This window comes from Hyalella azteca, unplaced genomic scaffold (assembly GCF_000764305.2).
Source record: "Hyalella azteca isolate HAZT.00-mixed unplaced genomic scaffold, Hazt_2.0.2 contig13515, whole genome shotgun sequence".
NCBI lineage: Eukaryota > Metazoa > Arthropoda > Malacostraca > Amphipoda > Hyalellidae > Hyalella > Hyalella azteca.
The window spans coordinates 474,696-496,387 of record NW_025943433.1 but is presented as its reverse complement, the minus strand read 5'-3'; the positions used below and the strand labels follow the sequence as shown (position 1 = coordinate 496,387).

At 36.6% G+C, this 21,692-nt stretch overlaps 1 protein-coding gene across 1 annotated transcript in view; it reads right to left on the bottom strand.

Moving 5' to 3' along the window:
- LOC108670550 (hemicentin-2) overlaps positions 1–19,491 on the bottom strand; it is a 48,617-nt gene extending 29,126 nt beyond the window's left edge. The window contains exons 1-2 of the mRNA XM_018158017.2: positions 19,220–19,491; positions 4,087–5,168 (exon numbers count right to left, since the gene is read on the bottom strand). Coding sequence (XP_018013506.2) covers positions 4,087–4,612 — 526 coding nt within the window. The 5' untranslated portion in view covers positions 4,613–5,168; positions 19,220–19,491. The remainder of the gene's footprint in view (positions 1–4,086; positions 5,169–19,219) is intronic.
- Positions 19,492–21,692: the final 2,201 nt, after the last annotated feature.

Sequence of the window (21,692 nt, the reverse complement as noted above, 5' to 3'; positions counted from 1 at the left end):
TGTATGGCCGCGATGTTCCTAAATAACTATACATTTTTTGTCAAAAGGATTTTCAACAAACAGTGAGTACTGTATGACATTTAAGAACCGCTGATTGCAGTGGACGATTTAATTTAATAAATCATTTCACTAGATAATGATCATTAAAAAACTTTAACCTGAAACTCTACGGATTTTGGTATACATATTTAACTTATTCTATCTCTGCAAATGAATTCGATAGTTTATAACTGAAATCATTTATAGGTAAACAATGCCTAAAGAAATTTAAAACAGCAGTGAGTAATTATTCAATTCGTGTCTCAATGAGTTTATCGAACATTTTTAAATCTGCTTTTCCCAAAATGATCATTAAAGAGTAACTTTTGTGTAGAGTCTCAGCGTTCCCTCAAAGAACTGTCCAATCTAAAACCATATCTTGCCTCTTTCTTTTTATTTATTAATGGGCTTAATTCACATTTTGAGAAGTTTTCTAAATTACAAACGCAAGTAAAGTATTTTCCAGCCTTGTATACTATTCAATAAGTTCTTTTTCTGAAGAAAGTTTCTTTTTCCCTCTACTGTGTATAGAAATGACGGGCAGTGAATCTAACGAATGGCTGGTCAGAGAAGGTTTCAGAGCTGCACAATCGGTGATATTTCCAAGTAATGGTTCATTAATTGGACTTTGTCAGCGTTTTGTTGTTTCGGCCGCCAAGCCCAGGAAGCAGTGCTAACGATCGCAGCAGCAGCTCAACACTTTCGAGTTCAATTCTTTAGCAAAAATTTCATATTGAGGCAATTGAGGCAACAATCAAATTACCTTCATTTAAACTTTTCAATTATTTTAGAACATATTAAAGATTTTGAATAATTGAAAAACTTACGAGTTGAAAATTTTGAACTTTGAGCGAGCATATCTATACTAAATAAAATTAATATTTTTCGATCCTATTTATAATTACACCCGTTAAATTTGTATGTTTCAGTAAAACAACAAAGTCTTTATTTCGTCCATTAATGAACTACCTACAATTAAAATTCAATTTGCTTAATAGTTAAGCGTCATATTATTCACTCGTTCTCACTATCTTCCTTAATATACTGAAATTTTATCGTGGAACGCAAAGAAATTTCAAGTTCATGGCATTGCATGTCAAAATTTTAGATCATCCAGGCCGTAGATATGTGAAGCTCAGCATTAAACTCAATTTCCTATTTAAAAGAGGATTAAAAAGTTACCAAAATTTTATTTGTATGAATACAACTTTGGAAAAAATGAATGATATTGCGACTTTAACGTCACAGCCTGATATCTGAGATCTGCGGGACAACACAGATTTCGTCAGGACGAGAGTCATGGACCCAGCCTGTCTCTCCTCGGTCAACACGACATGACTTGCCGATCCCGACCCCTATGATCGATGTCTCTCTATCACCAAACTCCAGTGGCATCCAAAAGCGCTCAACAAAAGAGCCAGGCTGATCATTATCACTTCTAATGCTAACGCTTTCGTATGATCATTTTGTTCAACATACTTTTACATGCATCATGAACGAATTCTAATTTTCAAGTCAGTTTCTTGGAAAATCCACGACCTACACCTAAGGATATAAGATGAAGATCTCATTACAATTCCGTGATTGAAGTAAATTAAATTATGTCAACTGATTATAACAGTACTGCTTAAGTATCATTTCAATTTGGATCAAAATGCCATCCTGCATTAGCACGCAAAGCCATTTAGGCACAGTGTACTGAGTCACATTCATCTCGGAGAACATTAGCGCCCTGAGACCCTCCCTCACCCAGCAATTTTCCCCTGTAGGCGATGAGTGAAGGCCGGGATAGTGTTTAATTCTGTTGGGTTCCGCTGTAATGGATGCAACTTCTGGACACAATCATTTGTCGAGCCAACTTTCAGGGGACTCGGCAAACTTGGACGTGTGGTCAGCCGAGGAGAAAATAGAGAAATTTTGTAAAACGCTCTTAAGGTCTCTGGTCGCAATGTCTCTTGAATCACCGAGAAAGGGTGACTCCCTTGAATTACTCTTAGGTGTCTTTTTAATGATTCATCACAGTTGAGGAAATTGGCTGGACTTTATTAATTCGGGAGAAAATCGAAGCGATTAACAATTATCGGCAAAAGATAGTTATTTTTTATTTTCTTATTGATAGCATTTTTTCTTAATGATTGGTACTATCTTTATTTCAGATCTCTCGATTCAATCTGTGAACTGGTACAAGATTTACATTCTTGCTCACACCTATAGCCAGAACTATAGCGGTCCTGTTGAATAACTTTTTTAGGAAACTCGCTTGTTTGGTGAGATTCAAGAGTCGTCATAAATATGGCGTCTGGCGAGGCTATTCGGAGTGTTTCACATGCAGACATTGCGAGCTGTTTAAGGCTTACTCGAGCGTGAGCATGGACTGACTTCTTAGGTTCTACCTCTTCAAAATCTACAAACTTTCTTATACCAGCAATGCAGAACCCGTAGTACTTGTATTTCGGCCGACCAGAACTGTAAGAACTCAAAGCTACTGCATTCTATTTTTCGTCGCATATTTGGAGTTGCAAAACATTTTAGAGTTTTGCCATCAGTAAAGTCGGCTATCCCGTGGCCGGAAGCGTCGTCGTGGAAGCATGAAAGTACGATTAAACAACGCAACTTGGACGGTTAAGTGAGGTGCCGACAGCCGTTTTCGAGCTGCCACTTGCCAAGCACTGCTGCAAGATTTGCTGCTGTTGCTTAGGTCAGAATCTCACTGAATGTATGCCCTCGGATCGTGAACCAAGCACAGATAGATCCCTGCGATGTTTCAATAAACAGAGTAAGTTTCTAGTTAAACCAGATAGCTCTTTCGGAACAAAATTTTAGTGCTGCAATTTTTAGGTATGAATTGTTTACCGTAACATATTAAACTTTGAATTTAGAAGGAACTGTTTCGTGTGAGAAAGTTTTCTAATGGCCAAGAATCTCCTGGAAGCAAATGAAGAGTCAGTGATCAGCGGCGGTCGAGAACGCCTAACTATTTATTTCCATTAGAGCTCCCGAAGGGCTGCGTGGAGTAAGCGAAGCCGTGAGAGCTCACAGAAACATTGCCAGGAGTCGTTTGGCCGAACTCAGCCCTAAATCAGAGCAACAAACGATGCCTTCCACCGCCACTAAATCTTATAAAAATGCTAATAGTGCTGTGAGACACTCAAGCAGCTCCCGCGATGGCGTGTAAAGTGCGCAGTGTGATGTCGGGCATTCGCGAGTGTTCCGGTGGGCGGGGTTGAGATCAAGAGAGGAAGTTTGCTTCTTTAAACTAGAACTTGTCGATGCAGTTTGATTCAAGAAATAGATTAAAATCTTTACAAAATTTACTCTGAGAAACAAAGCTAGACTGATAAGCCTTGACTGTGAAAAATTATACACATACTTCGGAACTTGAATTTCACATCTCGTGAGTCAATTAAATGGGATAATATGTAATTTATTTGTAAACCTAATCCAAATAATTTTTAATAAACATTATGAAGGATGAAAATCAATCTGGCGAAGATCTATGTCCATACTGAAAATTTTAATTTTATGATAGACATTTTCCTACAGTCCGACTATGTTTAACACTGTAGATGACTTATGACATTGGTTATCATTGACGACAAAATTAATATGAGTGGCGATTTCTGGATATTACGAATGGTTTATTGAACTAAAGCTGATAGAGGATTTGAAGTGCACGTAATTTCGAACATGCTTGACCAAATTACGGGGTAATTTTGAAAATATTGGAAATATTTTCTCATATTTGAAGGCACGTTTGACAAAACTGCCGGAACACTTTTCTATTTATGAGCACCTCAGAAACAAATTTCTTTTACGTTAGAAAGCATGTTAAATCAGAGCTACTCTGACTAAACTTCATATGCGTTAAAGTTAAGATAAGAATATTCTTGGATGATACCACAAGTTTGATCCTCGTACCAAAAAATATTTTGGAAAAAGCTTTTCATGCAGGACAAAAACATCGAAAGATATTTTTCTTCGCATTTCTCTAAATTTATAGTTCATGCTAGTAACAACCACCATAACATAAATAATGTTTATACTTACCCTCTGCCGAGATGCTTGATGTAGCTGCGCCCATGATCATGAGGGCTGTGAAGAACATCTGAACCAGACGAGTTACGTCCATTGCAAAGCTGGTGCGCGGGCCAAATATGGATCCTCTCGATCCACTCCTTGGTTTTGGTTTGATTTTAAAGTCCTCGATGACACTTGATCTTTCAGCAAATGATGCAAGGATTTTTCGTGCGTGAAAGGACACAAACTTGAAAACTTTCTCGATAATAAAAACCAAGTGAACTGTATTATATTGACGAGTAACTAAACGCGGTTTTCCGACATACGTCAAACTTAACGTGTCATTGCATGGCTTTACTAAGGGCAGTTCAGCACGGGATGTTACTCGAAGTTTGGTTTTCGGAACCTGAGTTTCACGCACTCCTTTTAATATCCGGTTTACAAATGTATCATGGCCCAGAGTTTGTTCGTTTTCGTTCTTATTATCTTGCATTGATCGAGACGTCATCAATGCCTTTCTATGTAGATTAAATATCGCTGAAATTTTAGCTTTCATTTCACTTTGATATTTAATCGAGTCTTTCAATGCTTGATAAGTGACGTTGACTACTTGTTAAATTTAACTTCTTATACGGGATGAAATGGACTTCTGTCAAATAGAGCAATTTTTCAAATAGTTCTTTCATTTATACAACAATTATCCAGATTGTTAAATATCAAGCATTCATTTCGTAATCACAAAAATCTCATGAATCCAAAAATATCTTCACGACTAATTCGTCTAATTTTCTGCATTTATACATATAGAAGTTCATTCCAAACCAAAAGAATCTTTATATTCCAAATTTTTTACATCGAAGTAGGTCGTCACTGGAAAGTTATACAGCCAGCTTGCCTTATATTCTGGCATCTACATTTCGCACCCCATCTGTGTTTGAACGTAACCTCAGCACACTTGAGCCCAGCTGTCTAGTTTTATTTCAAATTGTCTCTGAGCTTTCCATCAAACTTTGCAGACCACTTAGCAGGCGCATGAATTTGAAGACGAGCGACTCTGGCCGATGTCGAGCTCAGTACTCTGCAACTTCAACACTAAGGTGGAACTGCGGAACCTGGAGAGAACGTAAGAAATAATTAATCAACATTCTAATAAATAAATTAATTGTAAGCTATAACAGATTTACGTCGACCAGTTTCATTTGAACTACCGTACTACGTATTTTGATGTGGATAAGTGATCGAAAAATGGGCAAGAATAAAAAAAATCAGGCAGAATTTGCAAACGGAGACAAATCATAATCGTCTTTGATCACCTAAAAAAGATCAACGAAAGAAATGGTGGTTTGAAATAATAAAGTGACTCTCAACCAACCTGAATAAAAAAAATATAATGAAGAGGTACTATAAAACGTCATGATAAGCGTCTCTCCTCATGGACGTGCCGTTACTCGATGATGTATCAGTGTCTCCACTCTAAGCCCTTAACTTGAAATATTCCAAGGAATCAATTCAGAAAAATCGAATGACACGTAAAAACATTGAAATGTATTATTTTCATCAGTATTATCATTACACTGTAAATCTAATTGCATTGTGTGTTCGGGAGAGCAGCTTATTTTAAGTCATTGACGTATCTTGAAAACGACGCCATAATGTTCGGCAGCATTGAGTTATATACCGTAATATTCCGCTGTATTGTGTTCACGCGACATTTAAGCGGAATCTCCTCTCCAGCATTCTTCGCCTCGCTCATCTTTTGTCCCACACAACATCGATCATTACGCCCTTGAGCTCCTCCGAAGACTTCTCGTGCTCTTCAAAAATTGAGCGAAAGGAAAAATGAAAAATGCACAATCTGCTTTGCCAAGTTGACAGAAATGATCGTCTCGAGTGAGTGGATTCTGCATGAAGATGAATTAATGCTCTCGCAAAATATAACCAATACCTTCATTTTTAGCCAGTTCGTAAGACTCGATTTATACAAGTGGAGTAGGAGTTCCGAGTTTTGAAAGACCTAGAAATTACACCTTTGCAATTGCCTTTTAAATCGAGAAAAGCCTATGTTTAGATGGAAAATGTTTCCATTTTACTTGTTATAACCAATTAAAGTGTTTTATATTAAAGAATCTTATTGCAAATAACTATAATTATATTTTATATCATTTAATGAGCCTAAGTAAAAATTTTATTTTCCTATTTCTTTATACCTTTTGTTCCTGGAGTATATATTGTCCGTATGTTTATTCTATTGATACAAATTTTTCCCCAACTACGACAATGATAATTAATGTTTTGATATTAGATAAACTTTGCATTTGAAATGTGTGAGAGCCAATAATAGCTGCTACTCGACTACTGGCTGTTGGGTGAGGCCGAGCGCTTCTCTTCGCCAACGCGTGCAGGGAATATGTCACGGCGATATCGAGCGATACATTAGCTTCGCAATCTTTCTATCGTAATGAATTGTAATTCTATAAAGAATTGTAATTCAATAACGAATGTTAATTCTATAACGAATTGTAATTCCATAACGAATTTGTAATTCTATAAAGAATTTTAATTCTATTGTAAGCTATGTATTGTAAAGAATTGAAGCAGTGGTAATATCTTTATATTTAACTTCATTCCTTTTTTACAACACTTCTCTTTAACTTCACTTCTTGTCTGTCTGTCTGCTAGAAATCTTGTAATCAAAATTTAACACTTCTACATATCCTATCGATCTGAAATTTTGCCCACTTGTGTAAAGTTGGAGACAATGCATGAATCAAATGTAAAAAAAAAAGATTTTAGAAATTAAAAAAAATTAATTTTTTTTTTCAATATTAAAAAAATTGAAAAAATAATTTTGTCAGCTACAAATCTTATAACTGATAATTGACACACTTTTACCTGTCTAATTGATCTGAAATTTTGCACACTGGTGTGAAATCAGAGGCAATGCACGAATCAATAACCAGCATAAATAATTTTGAAAAAAAATTTATATATTAAAAAAAAATTATATATATTTAAAATTTTTTTTAATTTTCGAAAATTAGATGAGAAATTCATTGTACATCTGTAAGATTGGAGATACTGGATTCTTTGGAAGTGTTGTCTTTAAAAAGTAGTTTTTAAACGTATATTATTTACAACACTTCTTACAACACTTCTCTTTAACTTCACTTCTTGTTTGTCTGTTTGTCTGTCTGCTACAAATCTTATAATCTAAATTTAACACCCTTCTACTTATCCTATCGATCTGAAATTTTGCACACTTGCGTAAAGTTGGAGACAATGCATGAATCAAATGACAAATTAAATGATTTTGAAAATTAAAGAAAAATGTTTCTATATTAAAAAAAATTAGAAAATAGTTTTGTCAGCTTCAAATCTTATGACTGATATTTGACACACTTTAACCTGTCCAATTGATTTGCACACTTGTGTGAAGTCGGAGGCAATGCATGAATCAATTGACATAATAAATAATTTTGAAAAAAATGTAGGTATATATTGAAAAAATTGAAAAGTTATTTATTTAAATAGTCAAAAATAAAATGAGAAATTCATTGTACATCTTTAACATTGGAGACACTGGATTCTTTAGAAGTGTCTTTAGTCTTTAAAAAGTAATTTTTAAACGTATATTTTTTATTTATTTTAATTTCATGTATAGAAGCACTACTGCAGAATTGCTCCTTCGCCGCTATCATGGAAGTTTATTAGCCAATGAACATTACTGATTTTCTAAACTTATGTCTTCAGACAGTTAACATAAATAATGAATTAATACATCCAGTCAAAAATAACAAGTAATAATATTCTCATACTCCTCCGAGACGCTAAAAGTTTTCGAGAGAAAACTATTGAAAATAATTTCAGCGGAAAATTCTTTTCATTGCTATTTAATCGTCTTTCCCATTTTGTTTACAGACTTGTTTGCCTGATTACATTCAAAGGATGCACGACAGGATTCTCCGAATATATCGTTATACAAAATCTAATATACTTAAGCCGATGTTTATTCCTCCTAAAAGTTGCGTTGGTTTCCTGGCGATATTCAGAAAAACACTCAAAAATTTGTCTCTCTCAAAGTCAGCAATAAACGTTGATTTTGTCGGTCGCTTTGACATCAAATGCGTGCACGGGACTTAAGAAGCGCAGCTTACTGAAAATAAAGAACTGATATTGGGTACAATTTTCATACATTCTCTTGTTTATTGATCCCCAATATTTATTGTCACGGGGATATTCCTGGAAATAAAGCGATTTCAATGAGCGCGCAAGAGAAAGTGACGATCATTGCCCCAACTCCAGGAATTTTGATGCAATAAAGAGCGGACAGGATACCCGGACGAGCGCCAGCCCAGGATGGCTGGTCCGCATGCGGCGTACGTGCCGATAGCTCCGCGCTTCGTTCCCCGGACGCGGAGCTGCATTCTTAATCGACACTCGTAGCATACCTTCGAGAACTGCACTGTGCGTACCTAGCGTGTGCAGCATGGATTAAATCATAGAAGTGAATCCACTTTCCATTCTATCAAACTTATTAGCATGGCTTTGGACCTTGACATGTCATCTTAAACAATTTTTTTTAATATCTCTTCATTCCAAAATAAGTTCTTGCTCGCTGAGATATTCAAGCTTCCGTGATTTCACTTTTTTGACGGTTGATTACGACAGTTAACACCACCGCGCACTGTGATCCCTGCATTTCGGAGCCATTCGTGACCAGCTTCGTAAAGTTCTTCTCGTAACCTCCAGTAAAAATTGCTGCTTCTCATCGGGCAGGCCAAATTAATATCGGCGGTTTTATTTACTGTCATAGCTACCTTCGAAAAGTTCTTACTCTTACGCAAAATAATACGCTAGAAATTACAAGTGTAAAATGTAAGCAATTTCAATCGGACGGTCTGCGAATATTGAGCGCGCTGTTTCGAGATGAGGTTTCTACGCGATCACATTCAATAATTATAAAAATAATCGGAAAGCGGCCACCTGCCTCAAAAACATGACTAATTTCGTTGCTTAATGCGAACGTAACCGTCTTGTCTTGCCATGGTATTTAAATTAGCATTCTATCTGTTCGTTGCTCGTGTGGCGTCTCGATGTGAGAACCTATCATTTTTTTAATGTTCCTTGAGAGTTTGTTCGATGAAATGAAACCATCGGTAAAGATATGAATTAGATCGTCCGCTCAATATTATATGGCAGCTGCCACGTCCGAGTTCTTGATGTTTCTTCTTTTATTTTTAAATGTGTCGCTATACAACTTCTAAAACTAAGTTTTAAGCCATTTTAATCTGAAAAATGCAGTGTCTCGATGACAGGCAATGGGCAAAGTTTGGCATTATCGCAAGTCGATCGTCCTCAATCGCTACAGCATCGTCCGTCGTCCGTCCTTCAGTTTGTTTATGCGGCGGAGCAGCGATGCGGAACAACCATTGCCTTCATGCCAATTGAAATGTAACCGACATGGTGGGGCCAGGGTGGGTGTAAGCACTTGGCTCGTATCCTGGGTTCCTTTGGAAGATCTTCAAGGAAACTCTTACGAGGAACTCATGATTTGTTCGATCAACGATTTGTTCAGTTTGCTTACTGGCTTATGAATTATTGAAGCTCTTTTGATGCGCCGAAAGTATGCCTATGCAGTCTTCCAGTCATGGTATAAATGCTTCACAGTGACTTTACGCTTTAGCAGCATATTGCCTTCTTATTTTGTTTCTTATATTTTTCAGCCATTAATTTGTGATCAATCGTAATAAAAAAGTGCGTATAACATCCTTATTATCAATGAATATTAACAATGTTTGCGTTTCATTTTTGCTATAAGCAACTATTACCAAGTTCTCTTCCATCAGTTGCTTCCATAAATAATATTAATACATTCAAAGTATTAAGTGGAAAGTTAAGTTCGCCATAAAGGAAATGCCTATTCGCAACCTAGCTAGCAGTGATAATCACATCCCAACATGCAAAAAATCATTGGTGGCCCATTAACAGCGAATTGTTTTTGCAGTAGTTTATACAGAATTACCGCTTTTCTATCAATAACAATGGAATGCACACGCTCGTTCTACTCAACTCGTGAGCCCATCACAAGCATCCGCAGAAATACATAGATAAGTTTTTGGGAAGTCAATACCAGCTGGAGCAATCGATCAAATCTGGTTTTATTGGCCTGTCGTCGTCTGAAGAACATTTGCCAAGTCAGCGCGATATATTCATACTTTAAACTGATACTGGCAGCTCTGCTCCCGTGCTAGAAGGCTCCTAACTTACCGGGGACTATACTGAACATTTGTTAGAGTTCAACTCACCGGGACTTTACTAAACTTGGAACTTATGTTAGAGTTCACCCATGAATGAGCTATACATCTTGAAGTTAAATAGCAAGTAACAACGTTAAGTTAAATCATTTGTATATGTTTTTTGTGGGCATTGAAATTCATTGCCTTTAATATCCTATACCTGCATTCAAATACCAGTTGTAAATTATGGCAGCACCGTTTCAAATGTTTCGAGAAAAATGTTGTGCTCATCAACTGAATTTTAAAGCAGTTAGCCTTAAAGTTTATGGACAATTAATATGTCGCAAGTGGTCATCCTGCGGGAAATTCCAATTTTACGACTGATTGAAAATATTCATTCCTTATTTGCTGCTTGTCGTCTTTTACTATGAGGGTGCAACGTTTAATCGTGTATTGCTAACAGAATTATTAAAAGTTTGTATCTATGTAATAGATTTGTTTATTTTTAATCTAATTTAAAATTTAACTTTCAAATTATTCTTCAAGCTACTTAGACAGATTATGAGCTTTGTTCTTTTTGATGGGACAAGATCAATTTTAATGTAACTTTTTAATCACGGTAAGAAATCTTATGACAAACACTTTTTAATATTGCTCAAATTAGCTAATGAAAACCAATTTTTCTATTTATTTCTCGTCATTTGAATTTCATTTACAAATACAATTATAAGCAATACGCCTACTATAAAGATTCTACGCCTGACTAATGCGCACCAGTTTTGTTTTTGGCAAAAGGCGAGCCACGACACACAGGCGTTGGCTGTCCATGTTTCCAGCATTAAGTCGTCTCAATTATTGATAAATGCCGTGAGACCGAACTGCCCCATACGAAGCTACAGCTGCTACACTGATGCAGCATACGAAGCTACAGCTGCTACACCAGCGCAGCATACGAGGCTACAGCTGCTACACCAGCACAGCATACGAAGCTACAGCTGCTATACCAGCGCAGCATACGAGGCTACAGCTGCTATACCAGCGCAGCATACCAGGCTACAGCTGCTACACCATCGCAGCATACGAGGCTACAGCTGCTACGCCAGTGCAGCATACGAAGCTACAGCTGCTACACCAGCGCAGCATACGAAGCTACAGCTGCTACACCAGCGCAGGATACGAAGCTACAACTGCTACATCAGCGCAGCATACGAGGCTACAGCTGCTATACCAGCGCAGCAAACGAGGCTACAGCTGCTACACCAGCGCAGCATACGAGGCTACAGCTGCTAAACCAGCGCAGCATACGAGGCTACAGCTGCTACACCAGCGCAGCGTACGAGACTGCAGCTGCTACACCAGCGCAGCATACAAGGCTACAGCTACTACACCAGCGCAGCATACGAGGCTACAGCTGCTACACCAGCGCAACATACGACACTACATCTGCCAGGCAGTTGCAGCATATGTGCTAGTTAGTGCAGCATATGCGCCTGTTAGAGCAGCATATGCGCCTGTTAGTGCAGCATATGCGCCTGTTAGTGCAGCATATGTGCTAGTTAGTGCAGCATATGCGCCTGTTAGTGCAGCATATGTGTGTTAGTGCAGCATATACGCCTGTTAGTGCAGCATATGCGCCTGTTAGTGCAGCATATGCGCCTGTTAGTGCAGCATATGTGCTAGTTAGTGCAGTGCCCTATATACAATTTGCAGGAGGCTGTCAAGCCTCTCGTGGTCACATCAAAAGGCACGTTTGATGTTGCTGAGCCTCATCAAGCACGGCTGCTGTTATCTGCCTGTCGCTGCGGCAACAATATTCTTCTCGGCTTCAATGCGCCGATGAAGCGATATTCAAGATCATAGCCGCTCATCATGAACCCTGAATTTAGCTTCTAATGAAGAGTGCTTTTTATGTGTTCCTCTTATTATTTGTCGTAAGAATTGCCGACGATATGGCAAAATTTGTCGCGATAGAGAGACGCCCGCAAATGAGCACCTGTCGTATTTTACGGCCAGCATAATGAGCTGCAACAGCAGCGAGGATTTTACGCGAAAAAAAATTATGCAGTTCATGCGGTAAAATATAAATGCAGGCAAATCCAGTAGTAAATGGTGTTCACATGTTTAATGTGTTCGAATATTCTATTAACCGCTTCAAGTTAATTCTTCCTGCAGTGCATCTGTCAGCTTCTCATAGACTTCTTGAAGTTAACGAGCTTGCTGAGATCGATACTCCAAGATTTAAATTAAGAATCAAATGTCACTCTTTGAAGCCATCGAGGTTTAAATCCCTGCGTCACTCGACGGTATTTTTCTAGTCGCTTATTCGTACAAGCAACTGAAAGAATATTATACTTTGAGTTCCTCACATTTTGCTCAACTTGAAAATTCAAAATTTGTGTCAATTAATGTGAGAATTGGTTCTTTTTTACAATTTACGGTGAAATTTACTGAATATATTTTATATGAATGAATTATTTTTTATGATGAAAAAAACTTAAAGCTTCACAAATTACTGTTGAAGTATGAAGTTTTCGGCTGAATACAACATTCGTGAGAAAACATTTCTAAATTCCAATTCTATGATTAATAATTTTATTTCTGTTCTTAGGCAAAGTAGTTCTCTTACTGCCTCCGTCAAAGTCATTCTACAAAAGCCTTTGTTTACATTTGAACAAAATCCTGCTCTGAGGACGAACTGAAACCTCTGGAAGAGGCAGTTTTTTAACAGATCTTCTTCCTGTAATCGGATTGTGGCCATCAGGGAACCACTTGAAGACGACTGCCCTCGGCCGGTGGACGGCCTTATGAACATGATTGCTTTTATGCTCTATATAAAAGGCCAGGAATAATTTCTACCATTTTAGCTGTGAAGTTGTAGTCCAAATGCGTCGTTCTGAAGGACACTGTCTTCAACGGTTCAAAATGGACAGAAGTCCGTGATGGTATATCATGAAATTATATAAACCTAAACCGATGTCTAAAAATCCATTCTGTCAAATCCAGTATCCAATCTATGGATACCAAACCGATAATTTTTTTATTTTATTTAACTAATTAGGTCTCATGGTCCCTCAGTTCAGAATAAAGATAAAAGTACTAATTTAAGCAACTCCTTAATTTAATCGGTTATAATGTTAATGAGAATTTATCTTACTCTCCTAGTATCGTGGCAATATCATTGATTATTGCAATTTCAAAGCTGCCAACAACAATTTTTTGCGGCTGTCACAAGAGATTTCTGGCATTTAAACTATTTTCCAGGCAGCATTGACAATTGAATTAAATACGCAATTTATTCAAAAATCTGGGACCAAACTTTTAATTTTGGACACCTGAATTTGGCAATTATTTATTGTCGGCGAATGTCAATTTTTTATGCCAAGTATAAGAATTTCCTATCAGATATAAATGTTCGAAATCTATGGATCGTTTCGCTATTTAAATACTAGACACATTATATTTATCGATAATGTTTAATTACACTTGTGAAAAATATGAGAGAAAAATAAATTTTTATTGCTAAAATAGCGTTTATAAGTCGATATTTTAAAGTGAAGTCGCTCATGAGATGTGCTGCTGACCTTATCAGATCTCGCCTTTAACGCGCTTATCGGTTTTTCATCGGAAAATCCTACAAGGATCAACGAGGTCGCGTGGTCTGTCTTGCTGAAGTCACCGAGAAAACCGCAACGAAAACCAAACCTAAAGCAAACGCTGAAACCAAGAGAACAAAAATCCAGGTAATTCAAAATAAAATGATTATGCTGTCCAATATGTAAAATGCAGAGGAGCCACTACACATGACAAGTTTTTGACGCAGAGTAATCCCTCGCTATATAGCAGCACTTCACCTAGCGCCGCTTCACTTTATTGTGGTTTTAAAACAATATTGAGGTGAAAAATCGTTCGCGGACCTTTGCTGGTCCATGGGTTTCTGAGAAAGTCGATCAGCAGATTTAAACAGTCTGTGGAACTTTATCGGGCAGTCAGTGTAGGAAAGATTTTTAAACACTTAGAACAATGAACGTTTAGCAAATAATCATAATCTAAACTCCTAAAAAGACACTATCAGTCAATTCCCCATCGTGGATTTCACCTATCGTGACCAAGATCTGGAACGAGAGACCCGCAATAGGTGAGAGATTTTTGTATAAGGTTGAGACCGGTTGACTTTTGCAGGATATAATTGAGGTAACCACTTCTATCACGATATATTCAATATTGGTGACTTCATATACATCTATGCCTACGTGAAATTAAATAATCAATTAAGGGGGTGGTATTAGACAATTATTTGAAAAATCAGGATTTCGCATGAGAAAATAATAAAAATTAGTATGCAGTTTAGCAACAATCAGACGACAATAAAAGTATAGTCGCACATCGAATAGTAGGAACAATGGTCTTACGAATACAGAGCAATGTTTTTGATAACCATCTGGTCGGTTACGTCTTTTACGATTTTATTAATTTTATCATAAGCTTCAAATAAACTCCCCGACACCTGCAGGAGTGACAAGACGCTCCCCTCCTCAGCATCTTCAAAAACTGAGCGCAGCTCGTTTGTCATCGCGTCTTCCGTTGCTGACTGCCTTGCATCTTACGTCGAATTGCTTTATGCACGCTCGGTCACCTCAAAACATGCGATGCTTTGATTAAATGAAATCATTATCATGGGTCTAGTGACTATATTAGGTTTCGTATGCGTAAACCAATAATTTATTGATATTGCTGCTGTCTAATATTTGCTGGCACTTGAATTCTTCGGCTGATAGTTGATTTGGAAATGGAAAAATATAAGAGTTATTTCCAACCATGCAGTTTCTAGTACATAGCTAGATTTCAATACGATGAGAATTTTTCATCTTAAGAAGCAATTTTTACAAAGCAATGTAATCAATAATCAATATTTGATAGTTTTTTAATAACCTCTTTTCCAGACAAATATTGAGGGATATAGGCTGTGACCATTAAAAAAGTTAATGCATCATTCCTAACGAACCCCAACTATTTGTATCTCAAAATACAGTAGGTTGCCTATTTGCGAGTCCTAATAAAATTATGATGACCTTGCGAAGATACTGTAATTCTAAAACTATGAACTCCGGTTAGCTTGAATGATCAGCCTGCTGCTCTGATTGCTGGCAGCGCTGAGATCGCCCAAGAACTTGGTCATGTCGCTAACTTTAAAGGCTTTGGGTCGTTTCAAAGTTAGAGAGAAGCATTTACGTTCGTCATCCGGACGCTTTTGCGGCCTTTTGGCAACCTTTCAGGAACAATACGGACGAACGAATCGCACACGATACGATCTGCGCTCGTCAGTGCCGGCACACCGCTTATCCCGTCACGATTCGTTGCGGTGCGCGGTTCCTTCACTCGAAATTGTTGCTCGTCTCTGTGCCTTTGATATCGAACCGCGGACCCACGTTTGTGATCCGCAGTCCGCATTCTCCATTGGACTCGCGTCCTCTTTTATTGCTGCCAGCCTAGGAAGCGGCTTTTTGTATCCTCAGCACACGCGTTTTCCATATTTTCTATCACATTTGCCGTGAGCACAAACATGACGAAAAAATCCCTTTCACAGGGAAGTCATGCTCGCCAAATAAGGCCGCTCAACTACCCGTAGCCTACATGTTGCGGAGCACTAGTGTTACGGTGAGAACAAATTTTTACATAGTCATTGTCTGTTCAATGAAGGCGAAGCGTTCAATATTATCAAGTCCCTTTGATCGGAATAGTTAAAGGGAGAGAACAGTTTACAGTTTAAACACACATAATTCTTCTAGGATTAAAAAATACAATTTGTCCATCCAAAATTTATTTTCAGGACATGTTAGTGGTACTCTACGTGTTCTCTTGCTTGCCGTGCATCGGTTGAGAAAAAAGTGAGACAAAAACAGCTATCGATAATCGCGCGTCTGATTAGAGGAGGGAGGCGAGAGCCACAAATTAATGGATGAGGAGCCGTCAAAACTTTCGGCGAAGCATTTTACAGCTTAAGAAAAAACATGAAAACAGCGAAAAAGAAGCTGTTGCGGCGGCGTGCAGCTGCTCCGGCCACTGCCTGGAGAAGCTGCGTGCCGCAACTAACCAACCATTTGCCGGAATAATGATTCAGCCAAAATTTTAACATTCATTAAACTTCAATTATCATCATTGACCGCATATTCATTGCTCATAAATTTTCAAAAATTATTGCGGCTCCAATTTGAGAAACGATAACGAATAACTAAATTTAGCATGAGTTACAGTAATGGCAATAGCAACTTTTTCTCCTTATGGCAATATAAATGAGTTGAATTTCAATTATAAATACGAAACATTTGCGATGACTCGGGAACGACCATCTCAATAGGAATACTTGTGTGCCACGAGATACGGACGTCGCTGTGGACGTGGCGAACAGTGCCGCCCAGAGCGACTGTGATTGCCTTAGCCTCAATGTTTGTTGTTATAACGCAGCTATATTCCGTGTGGATAAGTTCGTGTGGGGTCAGCCTTGTTCTGTGAGGCGCCTTAGTTCTGTTTGACCAGCGGAGTGCCATCATACCACCAAAGCTTGATGTCATTAGCTGTATAATGTATGAACGCGCGGCCAGGGCTGAACGACGTTTCTATGTTAAATCCTTAACAGTTTCATTTAAAACACTTTGACAGTACGACAAGAAAATATTTTCAAATTAAAGTTCATTGTTCTTGAATTGAGATTAGTATATAACTTTGAAATATGTATGATAAATTATGATTTTTGAAAGACAAAATTCGAACTTCTAGAAATTTACATCAACTATTTAAAATTAGACATAGTCCATAGATCGTGTGATTCTAGCCATTGCTCACTTCAAATCAAGGCACGGAACAAACATGGAAATAAAGATTAACTCACTAATATTTGTTGTCGTCCTACTCGGTCAGTACTTTTTCAGCGATTTAATTAAAAAACATAAATTATTCAGACGTAATCAATGAATTTTATTCATAAATTTTAATTTCCTAGTCTAATAATTAAATTAATAAAAGTAATTAATTTAAATGGGCGATCTTGTAGTAAGTCTACTTAAATTTGACTACTAGTTTTTGACAATAAGTCGCTTGGCAAGATTTATAAATTTAAATAACCGACGGTCGATGCACCAAGTTGTTTATCTACGATAAACGATTTCTGTCCTATATATTCAAATTCTTGTTATTGAGAAGTGCATTTATTTGACTTGGTAAAACGATTTTTTCTGGATGAAGCGCTGTCAAAATTTTGCATTTAATATCAAATATTTGAAAATTGAAAAACTTGTGTTGGCTAAATGAAAAAAGTCTGTTAATAAAAAATCGCAAACAATCGACTCGGTGAATAAGTAAAAAAAAAATTCATGTAGAAATTAGTTCGCTAATATTATTATCTGAAATATTTTGATACCTTTTATTCCAATTTTCCAAACAAAACTAAAGCAGTTTATAGTTTAATTTACTGAAGATTTTTAAGAATATTTAATGATGTAAGCAAAGCAAACTCATCAGTCCTATATTAAGTCAATTTTCGAATTGATTGCACACGACAAACAAAATTATTCTTAAAATGGAGTTTTTCTTCTTCTTTCCAGATTTTGGGTCATTTCGCACAATTTATTTCATGAGCAATTTTCCATGTTCTCAAATCGAAATTTCCAAATTACCATGCCCTTATATTATAGTCATGATCATAGACAAAAAATTCAAAACATTGATTAAGAACAACAAAAGCGTCGTCGACGCATCCGCTTTCCGTATATTCTAACTGTTGTACGGCCCATTATTAAAATTCTAAAGTATACACTTTACATGCATGTGCCATAAGTGCAAGAATTTTAGAAGAACTTTAGGCCAATATAATAAATAAATTTAATCGCAATGTTCTGTCTGTAAGCTACACGAAAAAAACAATGTTTAAATTTAAAGCCGTTTTTTAACTATCAATGAAAACATATTTTTTTAGGTTTAATCAATCTCGGAGAAATTCGTTTTTATTTCCACGTTCTTCTTGACTTCGTGTCGTGTGTGTCTGTCATCAAAAATTCAAACCTTAATTTAGAGCACTTCTAAACATCCTAGTAAGTTGAAATTTGGCATGCATGCTTATGCTGCCTAAAAATTCAAGATTTGATCATCAGAAATAATAATTAAAAAATTTTTTTTGAAAAAAAAAAATTAAATAAAAAACGCTAAAAATTCACGGTTTGGAATTGAGTTTTTTCTCGAACATCCACACTTGCCAACCCTATAGAAATTGATTTGAATTGCTAAAATTGCTAACTAAAAAGTAGAAAATAGATAAATATACATAATATTTTTAAAAACCACGTTTTTCTGCTTTTTACAAAACTAAAAACAGTGAAATAAAACAACTTTTAAAAACCACGTTTTCTTAACGGACAAAAAAGAAAAACATTTACTCTTACATTACATTACATAACATTTTACATAACTTAAATGTTATGTAAGAGTAAATGTTTTTCTTTTTTGTCCGTTAAGAAAACGTGGTTTTTAAAAGTTGTTTTATTTGTTTTATTATGGTTCAAATGTTACATCTCACTCATTATTCGACAAAATGTGTCAATTTTTTGTACATAAATTGCACCGCCTTTACCGCGTTAACATAGTTATGAACAGTTTCCCGCCTAAGATGAGCACAATATCGTGTTGTATTAAATAAAAATGTATGAAGGTGACATTTCGTGCGCTATTCGTCCTATTTACCATGCATTTGCTAGAATCTAAGAGTGTCAAGCCGGTCTAGTGCCGAATACAGCAGCAGGAGCCTTCAATGCTCGCGGAACTTGTAAATTCTTGTCTTTAGATTCAACGCCAAAACCAGAATTATTCCGTGGACACAAGGGACGAATTGGGTATTGTAAATGAAAAGAAGGAAAGGTATTTTATAAAACAATACTCACGATAATTTTTGGAATGATGAACCACTTGTTTTCGTGCAATATGCTTGCGACAAGTCCTACTAATGGACTCGAACGGGAAAACTGAAGATATTTCATATATAATTACTCTCTTGTAGAACAATCTTGGTATAGGAAATTTAGACTCTATATATCATAAAAGAAATGTTTTTGTGACGTTTTTTATCGGACTCGGAACGTAATTAAGGGTCAGTTGTTGCCACCTGGCCGAGGTTCAAACAAGAGGGGAGTCGAGCACAATCCTCTTCCCTCAGCGGCTGGCGCACTTGTGACGCGTGGCGAGGGCTCGAGCCTCCTCCCTCGCACTCGACGAAACCGCCTCCTGCCCTCGTGACACGCCCTCGACGGCTGCTTATAGGCTCAAACGAAATTATATTATCTGAATACCTACTTTATTAACTGTAATTTCACGAAAAGGAATTAATTTTTATGCCATTCAATACAAATGTGAAGGTTCACAAATTTGTTTTTTAATTCATTCACTTATTTTCGTGCAATTTATTTTTTAGGTGATTGGATTTGTGCGCTTAAATTAGAATATATCCCAAATTTGCTAATTTTATTCGAAATAGTAATCAATGCAAACCTTTTTTCGCAAAAACTATTTAAAACAGAATTCACTGTTGCAATTTACATAACCAACTTTGCATGAATGAGATCATTCCTTAATTTCCTCCTTCAATCGTCATTCACTCAAAGTTCACTAAAAACCATTGAGTGAATGAAAAAAAACTAAATTCACTAAACAAAAAAATATAATTGAACTTTGCTTAATTTGTTATTGCGATTAGAGGTACAGGTTGGATTTATATTTTTGTCCTGTCAGTAATAATTAAATTTAAGTGAATTTTATCAGCGATATATATACAAGCTTGGATAAGCCGTTCCATGACCGACAGTTTTGCGGGTACACATTTGAGACTATAAATCGTTCGCCTACCAAAATATTTATTAATCACAATTTGAAATTATCTTCTAACACTGTATTAATCGATTAATTTTTTTGTGTCGACCTTCAATTCAATATTTAACATCATTGTTTTGGGTTCACAATAAAAAAAAGTTTTAAAAACATATGGGATCGAACCATTTCGGAAACACTTTGGCTGCCATGAATTCTTTTTCGCAAATGATCTTCAGTAAAGAGAACAACACCAGCATCCGATAATTCCTCAATAATTATTGTCAGCGTTCAGTTATGATTTGGACGTCCTCAAAAAGCAATATATGAGCATGTAATTTCAATTTCAATTTTCATTTCATTGTTGACCTTACTTGGAAAGTCTCAAATTGCGACACGCGCCAAATTCCGTTATGTTTGAACACATAAATCAGCTCTGATGTTGAACATATTCGAACTAGTGTTGAGCCAGAGATAAGTAATTATATATATTAGTATAGTAAGCCAACAACTGTAAAGAACACATATAAAATCATATATCTATATACTGTAGCGACAACAATCAGGTAATGCTGAGCCACTAAAGTTAATGTGTTGTTTACGAAGAGCACTTAATGAAGCTGTTGCCGGTAAAACATTTACGGTTCGTACAATGGCCACTGCAATCGAGAGTCAAAAGAAGAATCGATCCTGAGGAAGCTAGGGTGGAAATAAGATACACATGTGAAAATAGGAGCCATAGAAGCGAAGATTAATTACCTGCTGTCTGTGATATATTCGAATATTCGAGTATATTAAACAAAAGGCAAGAGAACTAGAACATGAAAATTGTCAAATAAAATAAGTATAAGATTAGGTACTGTCAAAGATTTGCTGCTGTGACCTAAGATTTGCTGTGACCTAAATTCCATAGACTGCTTGGTGATCAATCGCTATAAAAAATACAATTTCTTGCGATAACGCAAAGTCATACTCAGTTATTCAGTATCAGCTAGAATGTCAGATCGATATTTTTTCTAAATTCTTCGAATATTTCGCTTAAAATCTAAACATTTTGGTTTTATAAAATAATCTAAACATTTTGGTTTTATAAAAGAATAAAATGCAAAAAATATAATTCAGTACTCACTGCAATGAGTGACAGAGAGCGCATTTTCTCGTCGACGAAAACGTGAAGTCACGGACGGACAGACAGACGGACGGACGGACGGACGGACAGACGTACATGGCGAGCACAATAGTGCATTTTTTTCATAAATGATAAAATGCGCTAAAAAGATGGTTTTCTTTGTATCAGCATTTTCAAAAGTTATCTCACAGACATGCGCGAAATATATAATAGTGTGGCTCATCACTTAATTCCCTAAGACCAGCCTTGCGGATCAAGATAAACGATCTAAACTAAATCGCGATATGATGATAGTGATTATTTACTTGCGTAACTTTTACTTGATGCGTTCATACGAAGAATGTTAGTTAGTTTTCAACGTTCCACCATGAAAAACATCTAACATTTTACGTCGTATCCAAAGAGCTGTATTCCCGAAAACCATG